Source organism: Trichosurus vulpecula, chromosome 6 (genome assembly GCF_011100635.1).
Source record: "Trichosurus vulpecula isolate mTriVul1 chromosome 6, mTriVul1.pri, whole genome shotgun sequence".
Lineage (NCBI taxonomy): Eukaryota > Metazoa > Chordata > Mammalia > Diprotodontia > Phalangeridae > Trichosurus > Trichosurus vulpecula.
In genome coordinates this window covers 130598749-130620922 of record NC_050578.1, presented here as the reverse complement: position 1 = coordinate 130620922, position 22174 = coordinate 130598749, and the positions used below count along the sequence as shown (strand labels likewise).

Sequence of the window (22174 nt, the reverse complement as noted above, 5' to 3'; positions counted from 1 at the left end):
ACACATAGTAGGCACTTAAATGCTTACTGACTTACCGACTGACTACTGGAATTGATTGAGTAGGTGAGTTAAATAGTCATATCTTTCTTTAAGGAAAATTGTTTTGGCAGTGGGGATAGACTAGCTGCAAGGAGACCAATCAGGAAGCCATTACAATAATCCATTTCAGAGGTGATGAGGGCCTGAACTAAGGTGGTAGCTGTGTGAGTAGAGATAATGGATAGGGTATGAAAGATGTTGTGGAGTATTTACTAGCTGTGTGATTCTGGACAAGTAATGCAAATGCTGTTTGCCTCAGTTTCCTCATTTGTAAAAAAGGTGATATTAATAATCTACCTCCCAGAATTGTTGTAAGGATAAAATAATATTTGTAAGGCACATTGCAAACTTTAAAACACTACATAAATGTTAGGTATTGTTATTTATTATTAATTATTATCATTGTGGAGGTAGAAATGGTAAGATTTGGCAATTGATTAGCTATGTGGTATGTGGGAGAGTGAGGGGTTTGGAGATAATACCAGTGTTGCAGATCTGGGAGGCTGGAAGAGTTCCTTAGATAAAAGTAAGAAAGTTTAGAAGATGGCTGGATTTGAGTGGAAAGATTATCAGTTCTATTTTAGACATACTAAACTTTAGATATTTCTGATAACCCAGATTGAAATGTCTAATAGGCAATTGGTGATGGGAGGACAGAAACTCAGGGGAGAAACTGAGGCAAGATATAGAGATCTGGAAATCATGTATATAGAGATGTTGATTAATCCCTTGGGAGCTGATGGAGCCACCAGTAGAGAGAGTGTTGTTCTTACATTTGGAAGAGGACCAATGACATCGGTGTTATCTTGACTTGCACATGAATTGGATTTAAGAGAAGCATAACTGCACGGAGTCATCAGTCTCACTCTGTCTTCCTGAGTCTTTGAAGTCCAGTGATAGAACAAAAGTCAAGATGACTGGCAATGGCTTGTGATGCAGTGAATGACCTTGGCATCTTTGATGTCTGACCACAGTCTAAGCACTTCACAGTGTGTGGCCTCTGCACATGCTACAGTTTCTTGGAGCCACAGGTGAGATAGTTGAGTGAATCAGGTGAATACCAAAGGTAGATGAACACCCCTGAAAAGATCTCAGCAGCCCCTCACACCAGAGAGAGTATAGTGAGAGAAAAGCAGAGGGCCTAGGAAAGAACTTTGAGAACATTCACAATTAGGAAGGGGGTGAACCGGATGATGAACCAGTAAAAGACACTGAGAAGGAGCTATTAGGCAGAGGAGAGCAAGGAGACAGTAGTGTCGTGAATGACCAGAGAGGAGATAGTATATACAAGGAGAAAGTGGCTTACAGCAACAAATGCAGCAGATATGTCAAGAAAGATGAGGACTGATAAAAATCATCAGATTTATCAATTAAGAGATCATTGGTAATCTTAGAAAGAGCAATTTCATTTGAATGATGATGTCAAGAGCCAGATTGTATTTAAAAAGAAATAATGTCTGCTGTTGACAAATTTACATTCTATCATGGGTAACAACAGGTTCAAATATAAATATAATACAAAATTCAAATTCTAAGGTTATAGTTGAGAATGGAGAACTAGAAAACCCTGTTTTTTAAAGGTCATAAAACCCCAAATAATGGTGCTGAGTTTGTGTCATCCAAAAGAGGAGTGTCCACTTAAGAATGCCTTTCTATGGTGTTAAAACATCTTGATGGAAAGTATAAATTTCAGTTAATCACAGAGGCATTTTGTCTACCCAATGCCAAATATTCAAATGTGTGAAGATTTTAGATGATTGCTTAGACTTTTTCACTGTTTGCCCTGATGTTTTGGCTTTGCATAGACAGCCTCAGGGTGGATTCCCATTAGGAGTCTCCAGCCACTTTTTAAAAGATGGGTTAGGGAGCTAGGAATTAAGAAGCAACTCCTCAGTTATTCTAAATAGTTTTAGGAGTCACTGTACTTGTTCTTACAAATCTGTGGTGATTTAAGAAAATCTTAATTTAATTTAAGGAATTATACAGATGTCCTAATGGTCAAGTTAAAATCAGGAGTGTTTTTTTTAAAAGACAAAGATTTACAAGTAGCTTAATCTCTAAAGTTAAAAATTTTCTATAATAAGGTATTACTGAGCCCACAAATTAGCTAACCCATAGGTTAGATTTTGTTAAAAAAATAGTTTCGCAAAAGAAATTTCTATTATGACCTTTGACATAAATTTGCACATAAAGCATTGCCATCGAATAAATTAAATATAGTGTCTTGATATATTTTTAATGTATCTTTATTCTTTCTACTACCTTACAGTATAAGATGCTTGGAGTCATTCTTTATCTTTTTATAGAATCCCAGAAAGACAGAGCTGGAGGAGACACCACCAGAAAACATCTAACCTAACATTTCCATTTTATAAATGAGGGAACAATCCCAGAAAGGTTAAATAATTCAAACAAGGTCATGGAGTTAGTGGGAGGTCTAGGAAGAAAATATAGCTCTCCTATTTCCTAGTCAAGTATTCTTTTCACTCCCCTTCCCTCCCAATCTTCTTTATTATTTCTTCTGTTTTGTTTTTTTTTACAACAAATCAGAATGATTGTCCTTAATCAGTGCTTTGAGGGATTATGCTGTTTTAGCAACTTGGAGACGCATGGAGAAGGCAGTGACCTTGCCTAGTTGCTATTAAAAAGTACCTGTTACATAATTTATAATGCATACGTGTATACATGCATGCATAATACATACAATTTGTATGTAAATATATGTAAATATCTTACATATATACATTCAGTAACTTCTTCCACTCCCATCCAAGACGAAGTGGGTGGAACTGTCCTTGCCTTGTTCCATTTATTTTCTCCCTCAAAAATAACCTTGATGTTCACTGTAACTTGATTTTACTTATTTATATAAAAGGTGGAGGTGGAGAGCAAGTACGTGGTATGATTTGTCCTGCCTACCTCTATGTGGCCCCTCCAGAAACCAAATATTCCTTGTTATGCACAGGGTTGGTGTTCAACAAATATTATTGCCTATTTGACTGAAATGAGCTCTGGTAGAAGGAAAGTCATATGTGTGTGGAAGGTTTTATTTTACTGAGAGCTAGCCTGTAGAGTGTGTGTGTGTGTGTGTGTGTGTGTGTGTGTGTGTGTAAGAGTTGACTACTTAATGATTGACTGGTGCTGACACTGAAATAATATATGAATTTCATTTCTAAAGAAAAATTTTTAGCAACATTGGTTCATTTCTCAATTTGATTAAAAATATGATTCTGGGTTCAATCAGTTAACAAGCAGCATCTACTATGACAGGTACTATGTATGCTAAGCACTTGGAAATATAAAGATAAAAAATGGAAACAATCTCTAAATTAAAGAGCTTATATTCTATAGTAGCTGGCGTCACAGTGGGTAGAACACTGGATCTGGAGTCAGGAGAACTGAGTCCAAATCTGGTCTTAGATCCTTACTAGCTGTGTGACTTTGGGCAACTCAGTCTCTATTTGCCTCAGTTTTCTTATCTGTAAAATGGGGATAATAACAGGACCTACCTCATGGGGTTGTTATTAGGATCAAATGAGATAGTAACTGTAAAAAGAACTTAGCACAGTGCATGGAACATTGTAGGTGCTATATGAATGCATATTCCCTTCCTTTCTTTGAGATGTAGGAAAGACTATATAATATATGTGTTCAGTTGTATCTGACTCTGATCCCAACTGGGGTTTTCTTGGCAAAGATAATGGAGTGGTTCACCATTTTCCTTCTCTAGCTCATTTTACAGATAGGAAAATTGAGGTAAACAGCATTAAGTGACTTGCCCAGGGTCACACAGCTAGTAAGTCTGAGGCCAGATCTGAAGTCAATCCACTTCACCACCTCACTTCCCCATATATACTGAATGCAAAATCAAAGCAAGGGTGTTAAATGCAAGCTAGTTAGGGAAGGTCAAAACAAAACTAATAATGAGAGTTTTTATAAAAACATTTTAAATATTATGTCTCATTTTATTCTTACAATAACAACCCTGTGACATAGTGGTTAATATTTCTGTTTTCTGAATGAAAAAATTCAGGATCAAAGAAGTTAAATGATTCACTCTTTATCATATGGCTAATCTGGGACTCATATATCGCTTCCAATTACAATCCACTATACTTTGCACTACACCAAAATCTATACATTAAAAAAAATGAGAGGGAGTGTGGTATAATGAAATGAGCTCAGGACATGGAGACTGGCAAGATCTGACTTTGAACTCTTTCTTGGATAAATTTAACTCTAGGCAGATCCCTTAACCTTTCTCCTAGCCTCAGTTTTCTCTGAGGTTCTTACCTACTACAAAGGGTTAATATGATGCTCAAGTGAGACTTTATATACATACGTACCTGTATGTACACACATACATATATACATGCATGTGTGTATTTGCAAACACTAAGTGGTATATAAATTTGAGGTGGCTTCAGGGGTGTGCTGGAGTTAGCTCTAACCAGAGCAAGGGAGCTGACTGAATCTTTACGTGGTGAAAGTCAGCAAAGCTACAAACCAGACTTTGATTTATTGTTTTGTTGACTGTCAACTTTGACAAGTGTTAATAATGAAGATCAAATTTAAAAATGTGTCATTGAGTAATCTTCTTGCCCCTGTTATTAATAACATTTACCATCATACCCCTGGCTGTTATAACTAAAAAGCCAACTTCTATATTTGTACCTTCTCTAGGTATGACATGTCCCCTTTCCTCAATTTGGGAATAAACAGAATATTGAATAACTATTTTTTTCTGTCCCAAGAGATTTTTTTTATCCCGTTTTCTACTTGTCTCTAGAAGAGCCTTTGCAGAGCTCTTAAAGAAGCAATGGGACAGAGTTATTAAAAGATTATATCAGAACAAGGAAAAAAAGGAGTAAATCCTTGAAGTTTGCTTCTAAAAAAAAATTGAGACTGTCATTCAAGGCCCTTTATTTATCTTTAACCCACCTTCAAGACCTGTCTCCTGCTCCACACTTCTTTTTACTATGTAGCAATTCATACACACATGCAGATACACGTCTGTGTTTTTGTGTGTGTGTGCGTGCATGTGCGTGTGCGTGTGTGTGTGTGTGGTATCCTTGATGACAGGGACTGTTTTTGCTTTTTCTTTGTATCCCTGATGTTAAGCACAGTGCCTGGCACATAGTAAGTGCTATGAATGCTTATTGATTAAACTAGTGTGTTTACTGTAAGTTGGATTCATTCAGCAATGATTTAACCTCTTGGACTAAAAGACCACTGAGTTTTTTTCCAACTCAAATTCTGTGATTTCGTGATTCTCAATGAAGCCTTCCCTAATATTTCCATCTAGAAGTAATCTTGTTCACCTCTGAGTTCCTACTGAATTTTATATATCTCCTAATTGTATTTTCACATTCTTCGTCCCGTTATAGTTACTTTTGTACATGTGTTCTCTTCCCTATTAAAATGTAAATTCCATAAGTGTAGGTGATAATTTGTTTTTTTTTTAATCTTCCCAGTGCCTAGCACAGTGTCTTGAATGGATTAAATTGTTAAATCTGGGTTAAATTAACAGAAAACTACTGGAGGACAAAACTGATAGCTTAGGCTCTTGTCAACTAACTTTCTCTCTCACATTTTACAAAGCTCCTTACTTCTTCAAGGGTCTGTGATAAAAACTTAAAAATTTCAAAGATATAAAGAGAAATATCCATGAAATATCCTTAACATAATATCCCTCCAAATCTGAGAATCAGAATAAAAACATGGGAGTATGAGACCTGATACAATGGCCACTCACCATAGACCACGAAATAAACAATGACTCCAATGGCTGCTGCCACAATTATGACCACCAAGATACTTAGAGCGATTTTCCCAGATCTTGTGAGTTTCATGTCTGTGTCCAACTCTATCCTGTGCAAAAGAGATAAAAACACACATACATGTGTAAGCAAAGGATCTCCAATGGGTAAATACTGACTTTGTCATTTAGAATAAAGACTTATTCCTTTTCACATATAATTTTAGCTGTGTGGTCAGTGGATGAGTATACTTGAATCCAGAGGACATATACCAAAGAAGTAGAGTAAGATTTATAGTTAGGGATAGTAGATACACAGTTCTGAGTATTACACTGGTATCCGTAATGTTAAAATGTACAAAGGAACAGGCAGGGTTTCATTGCTGTTACTGTTTTGTTTTGTTTTGGCCTTGACAAGAGCTACACGATATTAATATCATAGATGGGTTGTGGTCTGCCCTGACGGGGAGTATCCACATTGATGAAATCACAGATCCATGGTGGTATTAAAATATAATACATTGACACCTTGTTCTAATCCAATTCAATTCAATTCTTTCTCCAAACTTCTGACACACATTCCCTTCCAAGAATTCACAAAACTGCCATTTTAATTTGGGTTCTTACTGCTTCTCACCTGCACCATTGTTACAGCCTCCAAACTAGACTCTAGGCTTTTAGTTTTACCATCTCTGACCATTAAAAAGTACATTGCTCAAGGTATGCTTGCAACTAATGCTTATGTTTCTAAAATTAATCCTTTAAGGATAGTGAAAATACTAGAAATGAGACAACGGGAGGACTGGTTGGAGGACGTGAAAATATTTAGCCCAAAGAAAAGAACCCTCCTCTCCCAACTGGGAATTGAAGGGTAAACAGAAAAGACATTAGGCTTGTTTTGAAGAAGGAAGGACTAGAAAGATTTTTGCTTTCATAAGAGGAAAACCTTCCTAACATTTAGAGCTGCTCAGTCATAGAATGGTCCCTCTCATTGAGGGAAAAGTTTACGACTACTTGCCAGGGAAGCTGCAAAACAGATTCCTCCTCAAGTATGGACTAAAATAGTTATTTTGGGGGCCTTACAATTCTAAGCTAGTGGGATTTCCCTTTTTTGGATATGTTTCTAATTGATTTCATTAAATATTTCCCAATTACATGTAAATTTTTTAACATTCATTTTTTAAGATTTTGAGTTCTGAATTCTCTCCCTCCATCCCACCCCTCCCCCTTTCTTGAGAAGGCAAGCAGTTTGATATTGATTATACATATGAAGTCATGCAAAACATATTTCCAGATTAGCCATGTTGCACAAGAAAACATGAACTAAAAAAAATAAGAAGCATAAAAAGTTTAAAAAGTATGTTTTAATCAGAGTTCATCAGTCCTCTGGAGGTAGACAGCGTTTTTCATCATTGGTCCTTTGGAGCTGCCTTGGATTATTGTGTTGATCAGAATAGCTAAATCTTTTATAGTCAATCACTTTTTCAGTGTTGATGTTACTGTGTACAAGGTTCTCCTGGTTTTGCTCATTTCACTTTGCAGCAGTTTATATGTCTTCCCAGGTTTTTCTGACACTATGCTGTTCACCATTTCCTATAGCACAATAGTATTCTATCACAATCACATATTACAATTTGTTCAGCCACTTCACAATTAATGGACATCTCAATTTCTGATTGCCACTACAAAAAGAACTGCTATAAATATTTTTCTACAGGTAAGTCTTTTTTCCCTTTTCTTTGATCTTTTTGGGATACAGACCTATTAGTAGTATTTCTGGGTTGAAAGGTATTCAGTTTTATAGCTTTTTGGGTTTAGTTCCAAATTGTTTGCCAGAATGGTTTGACTAGTTGACAACTTCAACAACAGTTCATTAAAGTACCTATTTTTCCATGTACCCTTCAACATCTCTCATTTTCCTTTTCTGTCACGTTATCCAATTAATAGTTGTGAGGTGGTACTGTAGAGTTGTTTCAATTTGCAATTCTCTGATCAGTGATGCTTTAGAACATTTTTTCATGTGACTATTGATAGCTTTGATTTCTTCCGTAAACTACCTATTCATTTCTTTTGACCATTTATCAACTGGGGAATGGTTATTATTTTCCTATATATTTGAGAAATGAGACCTTTATTAGAGAAATAATATAGAATTTCCCTGCAGTTTCCTATTTTGCTTCTAATTCTGGCTGCATAAATTTTGTTTGTGCAAAATCTTTTTAATTTCACGTGACCAAAATTATCCATTTTACTTTCCGTGATACTCTCTATTTCTTGTTTGGTCACAAACTTTTCTCTTATCCATAGACATGACAGGTACTTTTCCCATGCTTCCCTAATTTACTTATGATATCACCTTTTATGTCTAAATCTTATACCCATTTTGACGTTATCTTGGTATATGGTATGAGAGGTTGGTTTGTGCCTAGTTTCTGCCAAACTGCTTTCCAGTTTTCCTAGAAATTTTTATCAAATGTTAAATTTTTACTCTAAAAGCTTGGATATTTGGGTTTATCACCTACTAGATTACTAAGGTCATTTACTACCGTATATTATGTACCTAATCTATTCTGCTGATCTACCACTCTGTTTCTTAGCCAGTACCAGATTATTTTGATCTTTACCATTTTGTAATATAGTTTGAAATCTGGAACCGAGAGGCTGCCTTCCTTAACATATTTTTTTCATTGATTCCGCTGATATTCTTGACCTTTGTTCTTCAAGATGAATTGTCATTTTTTTCTGGCTCTATAAAATAGTTTTTCAGTAGTTTGATTGATAGAGCAGTTAGATGGCACAGTGGATAGGGTGCTGAGCCTGGTGTCAGGAAGACTTATCTTCCTGAGTTCAAATTTGACCCTGGACACTTACTGTGAAACCCTAGGCAAGTCAGTTAACCCAGCTTGCCTCAGTTTCATCATGTGTAAAATAAACTGGAGAAGGAAATGACAAACCATTCCAGTATCTTTGCCAAGAAAATCCTAAAGGAGGTCATGAAGAGTTGGACATGACTGAAAAAATGATGGAATTGAAGGTTTGATTATTATGGCACTGCTTCAGTGAGAATAATTATTTTTATTAGACTGGCTCAGCCATGTTTGAGCAATGGACATTTCTCCAATTGTTTGGATCTGTCTTTATTTGCGTGAAAAGTGTTTTGTAATTGTGTTCATATAGCCCCTGGGTTTGTCTTGGCAGATAGACTACCAAGTATTTTATATTGTCTACAATTATTTTAAATGGAATGTCTCTTGCTGCTTGGTTTTGTTGGTAGTATATAGAAATGCTTATGATTCATGTGGGTTTATTTGACATCCTGCAACTTTGCTAAAGTTATTAAGTGTTTCAACTAGTATTTTTAGGTGATTCTCTAGAGTTCTCTAAGTATACCATCATGTCATCTGCAAAGAGTGATAAATTTTGTTTCCTCATTCCCTATTTTTATTCCTTCAATTTTGTTTTCTTGTCATACTGCTATAACTAGCATTTCTAGTGCAATATTAAATAATATTGTTTTAATATTAAATTATTATTAAATAAATAATAGTGGCAATGATGGACATCATTGCTTTACTCCTAATCTTATTAGAAAGAATTCTAACTTATCCCTGTTACGATAATGCTTGTTGATGATTTTAGATAAATACTACTTATCTTTTTAGGGGACACCTATGTGGTACAGTAGATAAAATGCCAGCCCTGGAGTGAGGAGGACCTGAATTTAAATCAGACACTTACTAACTGTGTGATCCTGGTCAAATCAGTTAATCCTATTTGCCTCAGTTTCCTCATCTATAAAATGAGCAAATGAATGTCAAGCCACTCCAGTATCTTCACCAAGAAAACCCCAAATTGGATGATGAAGAGTCAGAAACAACTAATCAACAAAACAACAGCTTAACATTTTAATGAAAGTTCCATTTATTTCCATACTTTCTATTGTTTTTAGTAGGAATGGGTGTTTTATTTTGTCAAAGGCTTTGTCCATGTCGGTTTTTTCCTGATGAGATATTTCACATTTTCTTCTATTTCTTAATTCTTTTGACTTTTAAAAATTGCTTCTTGATTTTTTATGGAGTCATTAGTTTCCACCTGCCCAATTCTAATTTTTAAGGAATTATTTTCTTCAGTGAATTTTTGTGCCTCTTTTTCCATTTGAGCAATTATGTTTTTAAAGAGTTATTTTTGTCAGTGAATTTTTGTACCTCTTTTTTCCATTTTGCCAATTCTGTTTTTTAAGGTGTTATTTTCTTCAGTATTTTTGTGCCTCTTTTTTTTACCAAGCTGTTAATTGTCTTTTCATGATTTTCTTCCTTCATTTCATTCACTTTTTCACATTTGTTTTTCCTTTGAGGTTTGCTTGTAGCTATTTTGACTTCATTGTCTCCTGAGTTTATGTCTTGGCCTTCTCTGTCACCATAGTAACTTTTTATGGTTAGATTCTTTTTGTTGTTGTTTGCTCATTTTCCATCTTTATTTCTTGATTTTGAACTTTATGTTAATGTTGGGTTCTGTTTCCAGAAGAGGAGGGTGGGGGTGGAGAGGTTCTGTCTCAAGCTTCAGGCTTTTTTTGCACTGCTTTTTCAGAACCAGATCTGGGGGTTTGGAAGTTTTTGGTGCTTCCAAAGTAGTGTGATCTGGGGGACATTTGCTTACTGCTTTGCTGGTCTGCACCCAGGTCCTTACCTAGGAAGGGCTTCTGGTATCTTAGGACTAGAAGTAATACTGTACCTCAGGGTCCCTGATCTCTTTTGCCCTTAAGCAATACTGCTACTCAGGGTTCCCTTTCCCTCTTGACTGAAAAGTTCCTGTCTGCCCTTAAATTCTGCCCCAAAAGTGAATTTAGGCAATGGATTTGCCAAACAGTGCCTGATTCTACATCCAGTGCTAGCACAGGGGTCCCTACTAACTGGTCTTTCTGACCAGTTGCCAGGTCCTCTTACCATCTCTGACTTGAGAGCTCCCAAAGCTGCTGCTGCTTCTGTCACCATCACTGGTCTTTTACTTATGTGGGTTCAGGACCAGCCTAGAACCCCATGTCACAGATCTTTCTTTCTAAGTTGTCTTGGCCTGGAAGACTGTCTCATTCTGACCTTTTGTTGGCTTTGCCATTCCAGAATTTGATTTGAGGCATTATTTTAAGGTTGTATGGAGGGGAATGTTGGGAGAACTCAGCTGAGTGCTTTCTCTACTCTACCATCTTGGCTCTACCCCCTAGAAGATGGGATTTCTGTATCAATAGGAGGCTTATAGTTTTAGAAATTTCGATGTTATTTTTCATTATTGAATGGGAAATTTCAAGAAAATCTGTTAACATTGATAAGAAAGACATAAAAAAGAGCATCATAGTCAAAAACCCTCTCAGCATGACATTATCTTGGTCACATTGTGATGAATAATTCAATTCCACAAACATTTAAGTGCCTACTACGTATAATGTTGGGTGCTGGGAAATATAAGAACAAACCAAAACAATGCCCACTCTAAAGAACTTTATTTCCAAAATTGTGAGTAATGACCTTGAGACCAGAATGTACCTTTAGACTCTTGAAGATTAAGGCCTTCCATGAATGTTCTCTTTTTCTTCCAACTTTCCTAGATCATTTTGTTTAGATATCTCTTTTACCTCTTTATACAATATTTATTCCTTTACATACATGACATGTCTCCATCCCTTCCATGAATATATATTTTTTCTGAGATAGATTTTATTGATAAAATTTTTATATTACCTATATTTCCCCTTTATTCCCTCTCCCCTCGGTCATTCCTAATAACAAGAAAAAACTACTTTCTTTTTAAATCTTTGTATTAGAGCACCTAGAAAGGCACCTTGCAAATGGTAGGCACTTAATAATATTGAAGGAGATGAAGTCATCCCCTTCATTCTTAGCACAGTACAGGAATGTAAGCAATGGTGTAATTGCTTTTTCTATTTGAGAAAGATTCATTCATTGAAAATGGGAAGTAGAATTATTAAAAGTGAAAGCAAACATTTACTACTTAGCTCAAAATAAAAAAGTCAGCTTGTTAAAAACCAAAAGGAAAAACAAAACAACTAAAGAATCCTTTAACTAGTTGATAATACATCTGCTATTTCTAAAGTTTGAGGAAGTATAATGTCAGGAGGGGGTATTCCATGATGTCTAGAACACTAGTCAAGGAGAATTTTAAACGAACAGCAAAATGACCTATTTCAAACCATTAATTTTGCAGTGTTGTTTAGTAGAAAAAGAACACTAATTCTGGAGTCCTGAGTTCATATAGCACCTGAATTACTACCTGGATGGTCTTGAGCAAGTCATTGCCTCTCTTGGGACTTCAGTTTTCTCGTTTGTAAAATGAGAGATTTGGACTAGATGGTCTCTGAGGTAATTTCCAGCTTTAGGTCCAGGAATAGGAGGTGTCACAATGTAATTCGATTTTCATTTCCTGATTTGCTCTCTCCTTTACTATTGATGCTGTTTGCAGGCTATAACAACATGACACTAGAGACCTATTTTCATGTTGGTCAGAAACAAAGTCTCAATACTGACTTGCATTTAAAAGCCAAATTAATTTTATGGAGTGAAGTCAGTGTTAGCCTATGCCTATTTTCTGATAAGCTGTTTAGAGTATGAAGAGGTGATCAAAAGAGTAGCTTAAATTTATATATAATTTTACAGTTTATAAAGCAGTTTCTCTTTAAAATCCACTCTAATCAGAGCTGGAATCATTACATTAGAAAGTGGTTCTAGTAGCCCGATTCATCTGCAAGGACTTATTTAACCCCTGAAAAGATCCTAGAAGATAACCTAAGGCTCCCCTTCAAAAGACGCTCTCTTCTTAACCTAGTACTACCCACCTTCTCTGAAATGAGATATTAAACCAGAAAAAAATACTGGCTTAAACTACTTGTTTTCTAGGGGAAAAAAAAGAGCTTCTGAGTTTTTATTCTGACAAGTCAGGTACCTAGCTTTCTAGTACCATTCTTTGTTATGTAAAATGTTCTTACTCTCCACTTTTATAAATACAAAATTGACTAGCTTAAAAGTCATAATCTTATCTATCTGTGTTTCCATAGAAATTCTTATCATATCACCTTGATTCTCAGACAAAAATACTATTTCAGCAATATAGCACTCCAGTGGGAAGGAAGGATATTCTTTGTCATCAGTTCCAATGCAAATTAAACATCTTATCAATATAAAAAAGCACAAATGGACCAATCTTAGGTCTTAACTTTTCTTGTAAGTTAAGTAATGCATATATAGGACCCAGGAATTTGTTTATCTGTCTGCCTGTGTATATACTTACACATTACTCTTCCATAACAAGATTTTCAGTATTCTTATGTAACAATATTTTAATCTAAATGCATATACATATTTCTGTTTCAGCCATCATTCTAAAGTGGTAAAAATATTTTGTCCACTAAGCACCTACTATGTGCTAAGTGCTATAAATACAAAAAGAAGCAAAGGTAGTTCTCTCCCTCAAGGAGCTCACAGTCTAACAGGGGAGACAATAAGCAAACAAATATATGCGAAGCAAGCTATATGTGTATGTGTGTACATATATATGCATATGTATATATGTGTGTGTAGATAGACAGATAGATAGATAGATAGATGGACAGATAGATAGATAGATAGATAGATAGATAGATAGATAGATAGGAAATAACAGAAGGAAGGCACTGGAATTAAGAGGGGTTAGGGAAGCTTCCTGTAGAAGAGGAAATTTTAGTTATGACTTAAAGGAATCCAAAGTGACCAGTAGTGGAAGCAGAGGAGAGAAAACATTCTAGGCATCAGAGACAGTCAGAGAAAATGGCTGAAATCTAAAATGCAGAAGAAACCTTGAAGATGTTCCAAATTATGTGTTTATGATTTTTCATAAATTTCCCTTTTCTGATGTCACTATTTACACAAGCAAAGTAAATCAAAGTAAATTCTCAATACAACTCACCTGTTTTGCAAAATGGTCCATGGCTGCTCTTGCTGCTGAAGTTGTCCCTTTGCCATCATCATCTACTATGCTTTACCATGCTGTCATCTTTGTCCTATTTAGCTTGCAAGGTTCTGTGTCTTTTATGTGTTTTATGGTAATGATAATAATACTGCTGCTTAGCATTTATATAACTTTTCATCTTCAAAGTTCATTCCTAACATTAACTAATTAATTTTATGTTGGTAAAATACCAAGTGCATTTATGTCACTCTATAAATAATAAATGATGGTGTGAAAAAAACTGGAGGCAAAATTTGAAATTCTGAATCTTGATGTGGAATGAACCAGGACCATCAGCTTTGAGAACCACAGTCAACCTCTCTCTGTTTACAAAAAGAAGCTTCCTTTAAGATTTAGATGAATTTGAAGAGCTAGTTTCTCTTCTTGACATTTCCTTTCTTCACTCTTTCCAGCCCACTTCTTTGCCATTCCTCAGAATGCTAATCTATTCCATTCTTGACCTCCTATTAGAATCTGACTTTTTCTCAAATCTCCTTCCTCCTCCTTCACTTTGTGTTACTCTTCATGCCTTCTTTAAAATGTTGCTTTTGTCATAATTCTAATATTTAGCAAAGATTTTTTAATTCACTGAAGTTGAATTGTTCATTCTTTTTATAAAGTAGCTTTATTTATCAGTAATTTTCTTTTGTTCATCATCCTGGTTCGTGGCAGTCAGTTTGGTGAGGATGAACAACAGGGTTACATTTGTATGTGCTTAAGGGCCTTGAGCTGGGAGAATTTATTAGGAGCTAGAAGGCAGTGCTAAGTAAGAATTTAGTTGGTCATTCAACTTTCTGAAAATGGGGGAATGACCCACCCAGTGCTTTAAATGGTGAGATGCTGTTCTGTTAGCTGGTCTAATAGAAGTAGTGATCCACTTATACTCCTTCTATACAAGTATGGATGGGAAAGGAACGAGACCAAAAACAATTAAAATCAGGGAAAGGATAATTACAGCTTTTGTTTTCACCATGTTGGACTCTGTCAACCCTTATTCATATTCAATTATCCGTCTTGAAATCATATTTCCAGGCTCACTGTAGATTCCAAGTCTTTACTTTTACTCCTTTGCATTTATCCAAACCCACCTATCCTTCAAGGACCACTTCAAACCCCATCTCTTTACAAGACTTTCCCCAACCCCTATTTCTATGAATTCATCTAATATTTGCTGATTACATTTACTCACTTTGTCCCGTAATCATATACAGCCTTATGTTGTAATTAAATTATTTTGTGTGAATAGATTTTATCTTTGATTGTAAGTTCCCAGAGGGTCTAGGTACTGTTTTTCTTTTGTTATCTTTATCAGTGTTTAGAACAATATGCAGACTTGTGATTTCATTGGTGGAAGGAGCTTGTGGTAAGGAAAATATCACCAATGTGCTCATATATAGCAGGCACTAATTAAATTCATATAAAATCAAATCGTCTTTAGACTGATTCTTGTTATGGTTATGACATTTCACTTCAACTCGGAAGTAATTTCACTTCTTCTTACAGTTCTGGTATCTCTTTCATCCCATTATAGAGTCCATATACTCTGAGCTTCATGAGCCCTTAGAAAGAGCTCAAGTTAGTTTTTTTTTGGTAGCTCTAGGATGAATAGTGACTATGATTAGTAGCAAAATATCTGAATTGCCAGATTCCAGATTCCATGTTGTCATTCATTTTAGTCAATTAACAAGCATTTATTAAAGACTTATCATATATGCCAATGTCCACCTAGCTCACAAAGTAATCTAAGGGTCCATGTCATTCCTCTGCTCTACAATTTTCAGTTGTTCTCTATTATTTTTATGCATTCAGCCCTATTTTCTTTCCTGAGCTCCAGTCTTGAATCACCAACTGCCTTCTGAACATCTCAAACTTGATGTCCTATAGGCATCTCAAATTCAACACATCCAAAACCGAACTCCATCCAAACTCTCCCTTCTTCCAAACTATTCTGTCACTGTTGAGGGTATCACTATCTTCCTAGTGACCCAGACTCACACTCTTGGCGTTATCTTCAACTCCTCACTCATAGCAGATCTTGTCATTTCTACCTTCATAACATCTCTTCTATACATCCCATTCTCTACTCAGCCACTGCTGTAGTGCAGGCCCATGTCACCTCTTACCTGGATTACTGAAACAGCCTTCTAATTGTTCTGCCTGATTCAAGTCTCTCCCTATTCCAATCCATCCTCAACTCAGTTACCAAAGTGATTTTTCTTAAGTGCACATCTGGTCATATATCTATCTCCCTGATCCCTTTGCCCCAACCCCACTCAATGTAATCCAATGGCATCACTTCAGAACTCAATATAAAAACACCTCTTTGGCATTTAAAGTCCTTTACAACCTAACCCCTTCCTACTTTTCCCAAATTCTTATACTTTCTTTTCCTCCTATACTCTACATCCTGCCTTTCTGGCTTACTTGTGGTTTCTTACACATGACACTCCACTGCACACTAGCTAATCCCCTTGTTTTGCCTCTTAGCTTTCCTAGTTTCCTTTAAGACTTCTTTCAATCTTATCTAGAAGACTTTTCTTTTTCTCCTTCCACCCTAATCAGTTCCTTCCCTCTTAGATTACCTTCCATGTAGTCTGCATATGTCTAGTAAGTATAAGAGACCATTTCTTGTAGTTTTGTAACCTCTTGTCAGTGAGGCAGTTGATAGGAAATATAGTTTTTCCTACCCTTAAGTATTATAGGAGGCAGAAGCTAGGGAACATTTGCTGTCTTTGATAAAATAGCGGGGCTCAGGACAAGTGTTCACCAATAGTAAGCTGATAACAATTAAGGGTGCTGCTACCCAAATTCAGCATAATCATGAGTGTTTGGAGCCTTGTCTATTTAACTGACCACTTAGGAGTGATCTGCTTGCATAGAATTTGCTGTTTGCCAGGCTGTACCTCCTTGTCATGTTGTAGGACACGGTGAACTTATCCTCTCTGTCCTCAGGTTTGTGACCCTCAGAGATGTACTGCTCTTTTTAAACCCTGTGTATTTGCTGTCTGATAAGAGGTCTTATTTCTAGATAAAGATAAAAATTTCTAAATAAAGGAAATTTTTGTTGTATTCTGATTGAGTGTTTCCTACAAAGGTATGGTGAGAAAGGGAGAGAACGTCAAAAGGGAATCTGGTACCAATTACCTTAAACGTAATTATATGGCTGTGTCAAGCTGCATCAACAACTGCATAAAGAGAGACTTTATTTCCAGGTTCTTTCCTTCATTAGAATGTGAGGTCCTAAAAATCAGGGAGAATTTTGTTGCTTTTTTTTTGTATCTGCAGTGCTTTGCACAGTGACTGGCATGCAGTAAGTGGTTAATAAGTATTTATTGACTGTCTGACTAACAAGTGCCACAGACTGGTTTTGAATGCTTTCTAGCCCTATTTTATATTTCTCTCCTTTATATACTCTAATTTCCAGCTACCAATAGCCATTCCAAAAAATTGAAACCCCATCCCACATCTCCATGTATCTGCACAAGCCATTCCTTATGCCTCCATATTAATATTTTAAGTTCTTTATTTCTCATCTCCACTGCTCTGAATCCTTCTCTTTTTGCAAGGCTTTGCTTTGGTGCAGCCTCCTCCATGTGCCCTTTCCCCATCCCGCATTTTTTAATGTTACCTTCCTTCTACAGTTACCTTATTTACTCATCTGTGCACATATACATTCTAGTCTGTACTTCCCCCACTCCCAATGGAATTTAAGTTCTTTGAAGGCAGGGGCTATTGTGTTTTTGTCTTTGTATCTCAAATACCTAATGCAGTGCCTGGAATATTTAATAAATAAATGCTGGTCTAAACGTCAAATGGGTTTTAGAAATCAGTTGCAGTATATAGTACAAACTAAGAGGCTTATTGATTAAGAGATTTGAGCTTAGTGGAAGTTCATGTTAAAAATATCTTGGGGTTTTCGTTGACTATGACTTTAAAATAAGCCATTAGTACAATAAGGACATTAAAAGGGCAGATGTAATTAAGCAGAGTGCATAAAAGGCTAGGGGCCAGACCACAGGAAGTAGTGGTTCCACTGTATTCTCATATGGTCAAGGAACCCCTGCAAGTCTGCTCAATTCTTAACATTGCATTTTAAGAGGAACGGAAATGTACTAGAGTGTAACTGAAGAAGCGCGGCTAAGTGAAGATAGAGTGGGCTTTCTGAAAGCAATATAGGGAACGAGCAAAAGAATGGGGTCTTAGTTCATCACAGTTAAAAGCAGACTGAAGGGGAAAAATGGTAGGTGTCATAGGATTACACAGTCATTGATTTAGAACTGGAAAGAACCAGAGAGACTCTCCACTCTAACTCCTACATTTTATAAATGAGGAAACAGGTTCCTCATGAATGAGAAACCTCATCTGAGGTTGTGTGTCTAAAGGCACACAAATAGTAAGCAATAGTAAGGGCCAGGATTTAATCCCAGGGTCTTTGAGTCCAGATTCACACTCTGAGGTGGAGCAACCATTCACATATTAAAGCCAATCAAATTAGTAGGATATGATGGGAAATGATGGGGAATCAGATTTTAGCTCAATATAAGAAATAACTTTATAATAGTTTGAACTGTCCAACAACATAGTAGGCTTCTCTGACTGAATAACAATGAATTTATTAAGCACTTACTATGTGGCAAGCAATGTGTAAGCCATGGAAATAAAAATAAGAAGGCAAATTGCTTGCCCTCATGGAGATTGCATTCTAAAAGAGGCAGTGATGCGCTAGTAAATGTTTAATAGGTTACAAAAAAAACTGTACTTATAATACACTTATAAGTTTTATCTGCATTACTAAGATTTTCTCCATCACTTTGTTGTCTATACAATTAACAAACAATAAATCAAGCCCTAGTTTGTAGCATTTGCTAATTTCTGGGGTGTAAATGCTCACTCTGAAAATTTAACAATTGGCTGGTTAGAGTGGGCTCCAGCACACCTCTGAAGGAGAAAAAACATATTAAGGGGAATGGCAGCCAGGGAGTGCTATGTTGTTTTGGAAATTTATAGAGACAATTAGTGGAGTTGCAGGGGAATAGATTGACATAACCTTTTCAGAAATAATGACAGATTTTGATTTGATTATGGATCCAGAACTAGAAAGTGGTGGTGGTTAGGGGTAGGTGGTAATGAGAATATACCTTTTACAAAGGTGGCCTAGAGAGAAGATGACCCCCTGGCAATTGAAAGTGCAGAATAGGGGCAGAACCAAGATGGCAGCTTGAAAACAGGGACTTGCTTAAGCTCTCCCCCAAATCCCTGTAAACATATGCGAAAATGACTCTAAACAAATTTTAGAGCTACAGAACCCACGAAATAACAGAGGGAAACAAGTCTCCAGCCCAAGACAGCCTGGATGGTCTCTGAGAAGGGTCTATTGCACCACGTAGGGAGCAGAGCACAGCCCAGCCTGGGTGCACCAGAACAGACCAGGCCAGAGTAGACCAGGCAGAGCAGGCCACAGGGCCCTGAATCACTGAGCTGTGGCAGTTACCAGACTTCTCAACCCACAAATACCAAAGATAACAGAGCAGGTCAGTGGGAAAACTATTGGATCTGGGTGAAATAAGTGCACACTCTGGCCCCAGCCCCAGGGTGGCAGTGGAGGTGGCACAGGCAGCAGCAGCAGGAAGCTCCAGGAGCTGCTTCCAGAGTTCCAGAGGCAGCTATTTCCAGAGCCCTGGACCCACACATGGGAGGAATCAAGTAGCTGATCAGAGTGGAAGTGCAGGGAGCACTTTGCTGGCTCTGAGGCAAGGTTTTCTTCCTTTGCCCTACTTGGATCTGGGTCACGGTACTGCTTGGTGGTTCTTGGGGGAACGAGGAGCGCTGTTGTGGTAGAGCTCGAAGTGACAGTGGAGAGGGAGTCCTCTTGGTAGCTACAGAGCAGAAAGGAGTGCTCACACTCACAGACCAGAGCACAGGCCAAGAGAGGATCATCATGCCACCTCAGAATAGAAGTAGCTCTGAAAACAGCCATGCAAGGCCCCTGAAACTTGAGACAAAGCACTCTCCACTCTGAAAGCAGTCATACCCTGACCAAAAGCTCAAGAGTCAAATAATTGACTGGGTAAATGAGCAAGCAGCATAAAAGGACTCAGACTCAGACTATAGAATCTTTTTTGGCAACAAAGCAGATCAAAACATATGGCCAGAAGAAGTCAACAAAGTCAAAGAGCCTACATCAAAAGCCTCCAAGAAACATATGAATTGGTCTCAGGCCACAGAAGAGCTCAAAAAGGATTTGGAGAAGCAAGTTAGAGAAGTAGAGGAAAAATTGGGAAGAGAAATGAGAGTGATGCAAGAAAGTGAAGTATGCCTGTAGGGGACTTACCTGAGGCAATGACTAATCAGGATAAGAAGAGAGTTTCAGGGGCTAAAGAGTTAAGTCCATGATTTCTGATAGGAACAATTTTTGGCAGCTTCTATGTAGCAATGCTGTTTTTTCTTTGGAGAAACTTAAAGAGGTGATCTTTAGGTTATTAAGACAACTTAACTTGCTTTTTGAGCACAAGCCTAGACAAGTACAAAGAGGCTCATCAACAGGAGTCTGGTCAGTTGCCGTTGAATTCCTTGGCCATGGCAACCCATGAAACAAGAGAATTACAAAATGATAATAATAATAGCTAACATTTATATAACATTTACTATGTGCCAGACACCATGATAAACATTTTACAAATATCTTACTTGATCCTCACAACTATGAGAATAGGTGCTATTATTATCACCATTTTACAGATGAAGAAACTGAGGTAGACAGAGGTTCTGTGACTTGCCCAAGGTTATACTGCTGGTAAGCGTCTGAGCTAGATTTGAACTTAGATCTTCCTGACTTCACTCCCAGTACTCTAACAACTTTGCCACCTACTTAACAAAATGATTCTTAGTCCTCCTATATAGTTCTTTCCTTGCTTCTGCAGTGGATGTGGGAGAGTTATGGAAAGAGGAGGAGATAATCTTAAAGATCATCTGGGTTTTAGGCTATCTATAAACTTTAATTTAGCTGTTGAAGCTGTGAGATGCTTGTCCGATGACTGCTGAAAGGGCATTTTACTGGAGGAGATAAGTTATATCAGTCTTGATATTCTTGCTAAGAATGCCAGGAGTTTGTAGCCAAGTGGAAGGATGGATCACAGATTCTCCTTGGAGAGGCAAATAAAGGTGCTGATGAATTTGGTTTTATTGTGCACACAAAGGCAACAAGGAACATTATTTCATAGGACATTTGTATCGAACTTGTATTGAAGTACTTATAATAAGAAGTAGAAACAGCAAAAGACCACCATAAAATTACATTGACATTTCCTGTAGAGGATGGAGAAGTAGAGAAATTTTGTAAATAACCCATTAGACATTACAAACTAAATCAATCATTCAATAATTTGTTGCATTCCTACTAAATGTAAGGCTCTGTGCTAGACACTGGGGAAGCAACATGAATGAAATGATCTTTACTACAAAGAATTTATATTCTCATGGGGGTGGTAATAAGGACATATGTAGGTGTAACAGAATAAATAGGAAGAGATTAAATAAAAATGAATACCAAGTAGTTAAAGCCAAAGTAGTTTGAGGGAGAGGACAGTAGCAGTTGAGGATGTCAGGAAAGGTTTCCAGTGTTTCTTCAAAGAAAAGAGAGATTCTGTGAGGCAGTAATGAGGAAAGGCTTAGGTGGACAGCCAGTGTAAGGAAATGGTGAAAAGTGATCCTACTGGTATATGTGAAGAACAGAGAGAAGGCCAATTTGTCTGGATGTAGAAGGTGGAATAATGTGTAAGATGGCTGCAAAGGTAAGTTGGGGCAACCTTGCTACAAACTTTGAAAAGGAAATGGAAGAATTTAGGTTTGATTCTAGAGATAATAATGGGTATGCTGGAATTAGTTGAGCAGGAAAGTGACCTGAACCTAAGGGAGGATGTTGACAGCTTTGTGAAGGTTGGGCTAAAGTAGAGAGAAACTTAAGGCAGGGAGATCAAAAGCAATTATCTTGGCCACATGTGATGAGAGTTTGAACTAAGGTAGTAGCTATGAGTATGGAGAAAGAAGGAGGGTATGAGAAATGTGGAGGTAGAAATGGAGAAGATTTGGCAATTTTCTGGATGTGTTAACATATATTTTGATACTTAGTAACATCAGTTCAAAGATGGAAATAAGCATTGATGGCAAAAAAATGTTTTGGAAAATATGAATCAGGAATAAGGTACATTCTCAAGAGTGTATTACACAGAAACCTCACATCTATATATAATGAATACTTTCTTTGAGAAAATAATTAGAAGGTAATACAAATGATGAGCACCAAATAACATTACAAAAAAAGGAATTAACTATATTTTAACAGACAGGAAAAAGCTTGTAATTAATGTGTGAGTCACTCTTGAAACA

The 22174-nt window shown here is 36.8% G+C and overlaps 1 protein-coding gene across 1 annotated transcript in view; it reads right to left on the bottom strand.

The window, feature by feature from the left end:
* Positions 1 to 13803, bottom strand: part of LOC118855530 (transmembrane protease serine 11C-like) — a 119564-nt gene extending 105761 nt beyond the window's left edge. The window contains exons 1-2 of the mRNA XM_036765654.1: positions 13748 to 13803; positions 5795 to 5910 (exon numbers count right to left, since the gene is read on the bottom strand). Coding sequence (XP_036621549.1) covers positions 5795 to 5910; positions 13748 to 13803 — 172 coding nt within the window. The remainder of the gene's footprint in view (positions 1 to 5794; positions 5911 to 13747) is intronic.
* Between the last annotated feature and the right edge of the window lie 8371 nt (positions 13804 to 22174).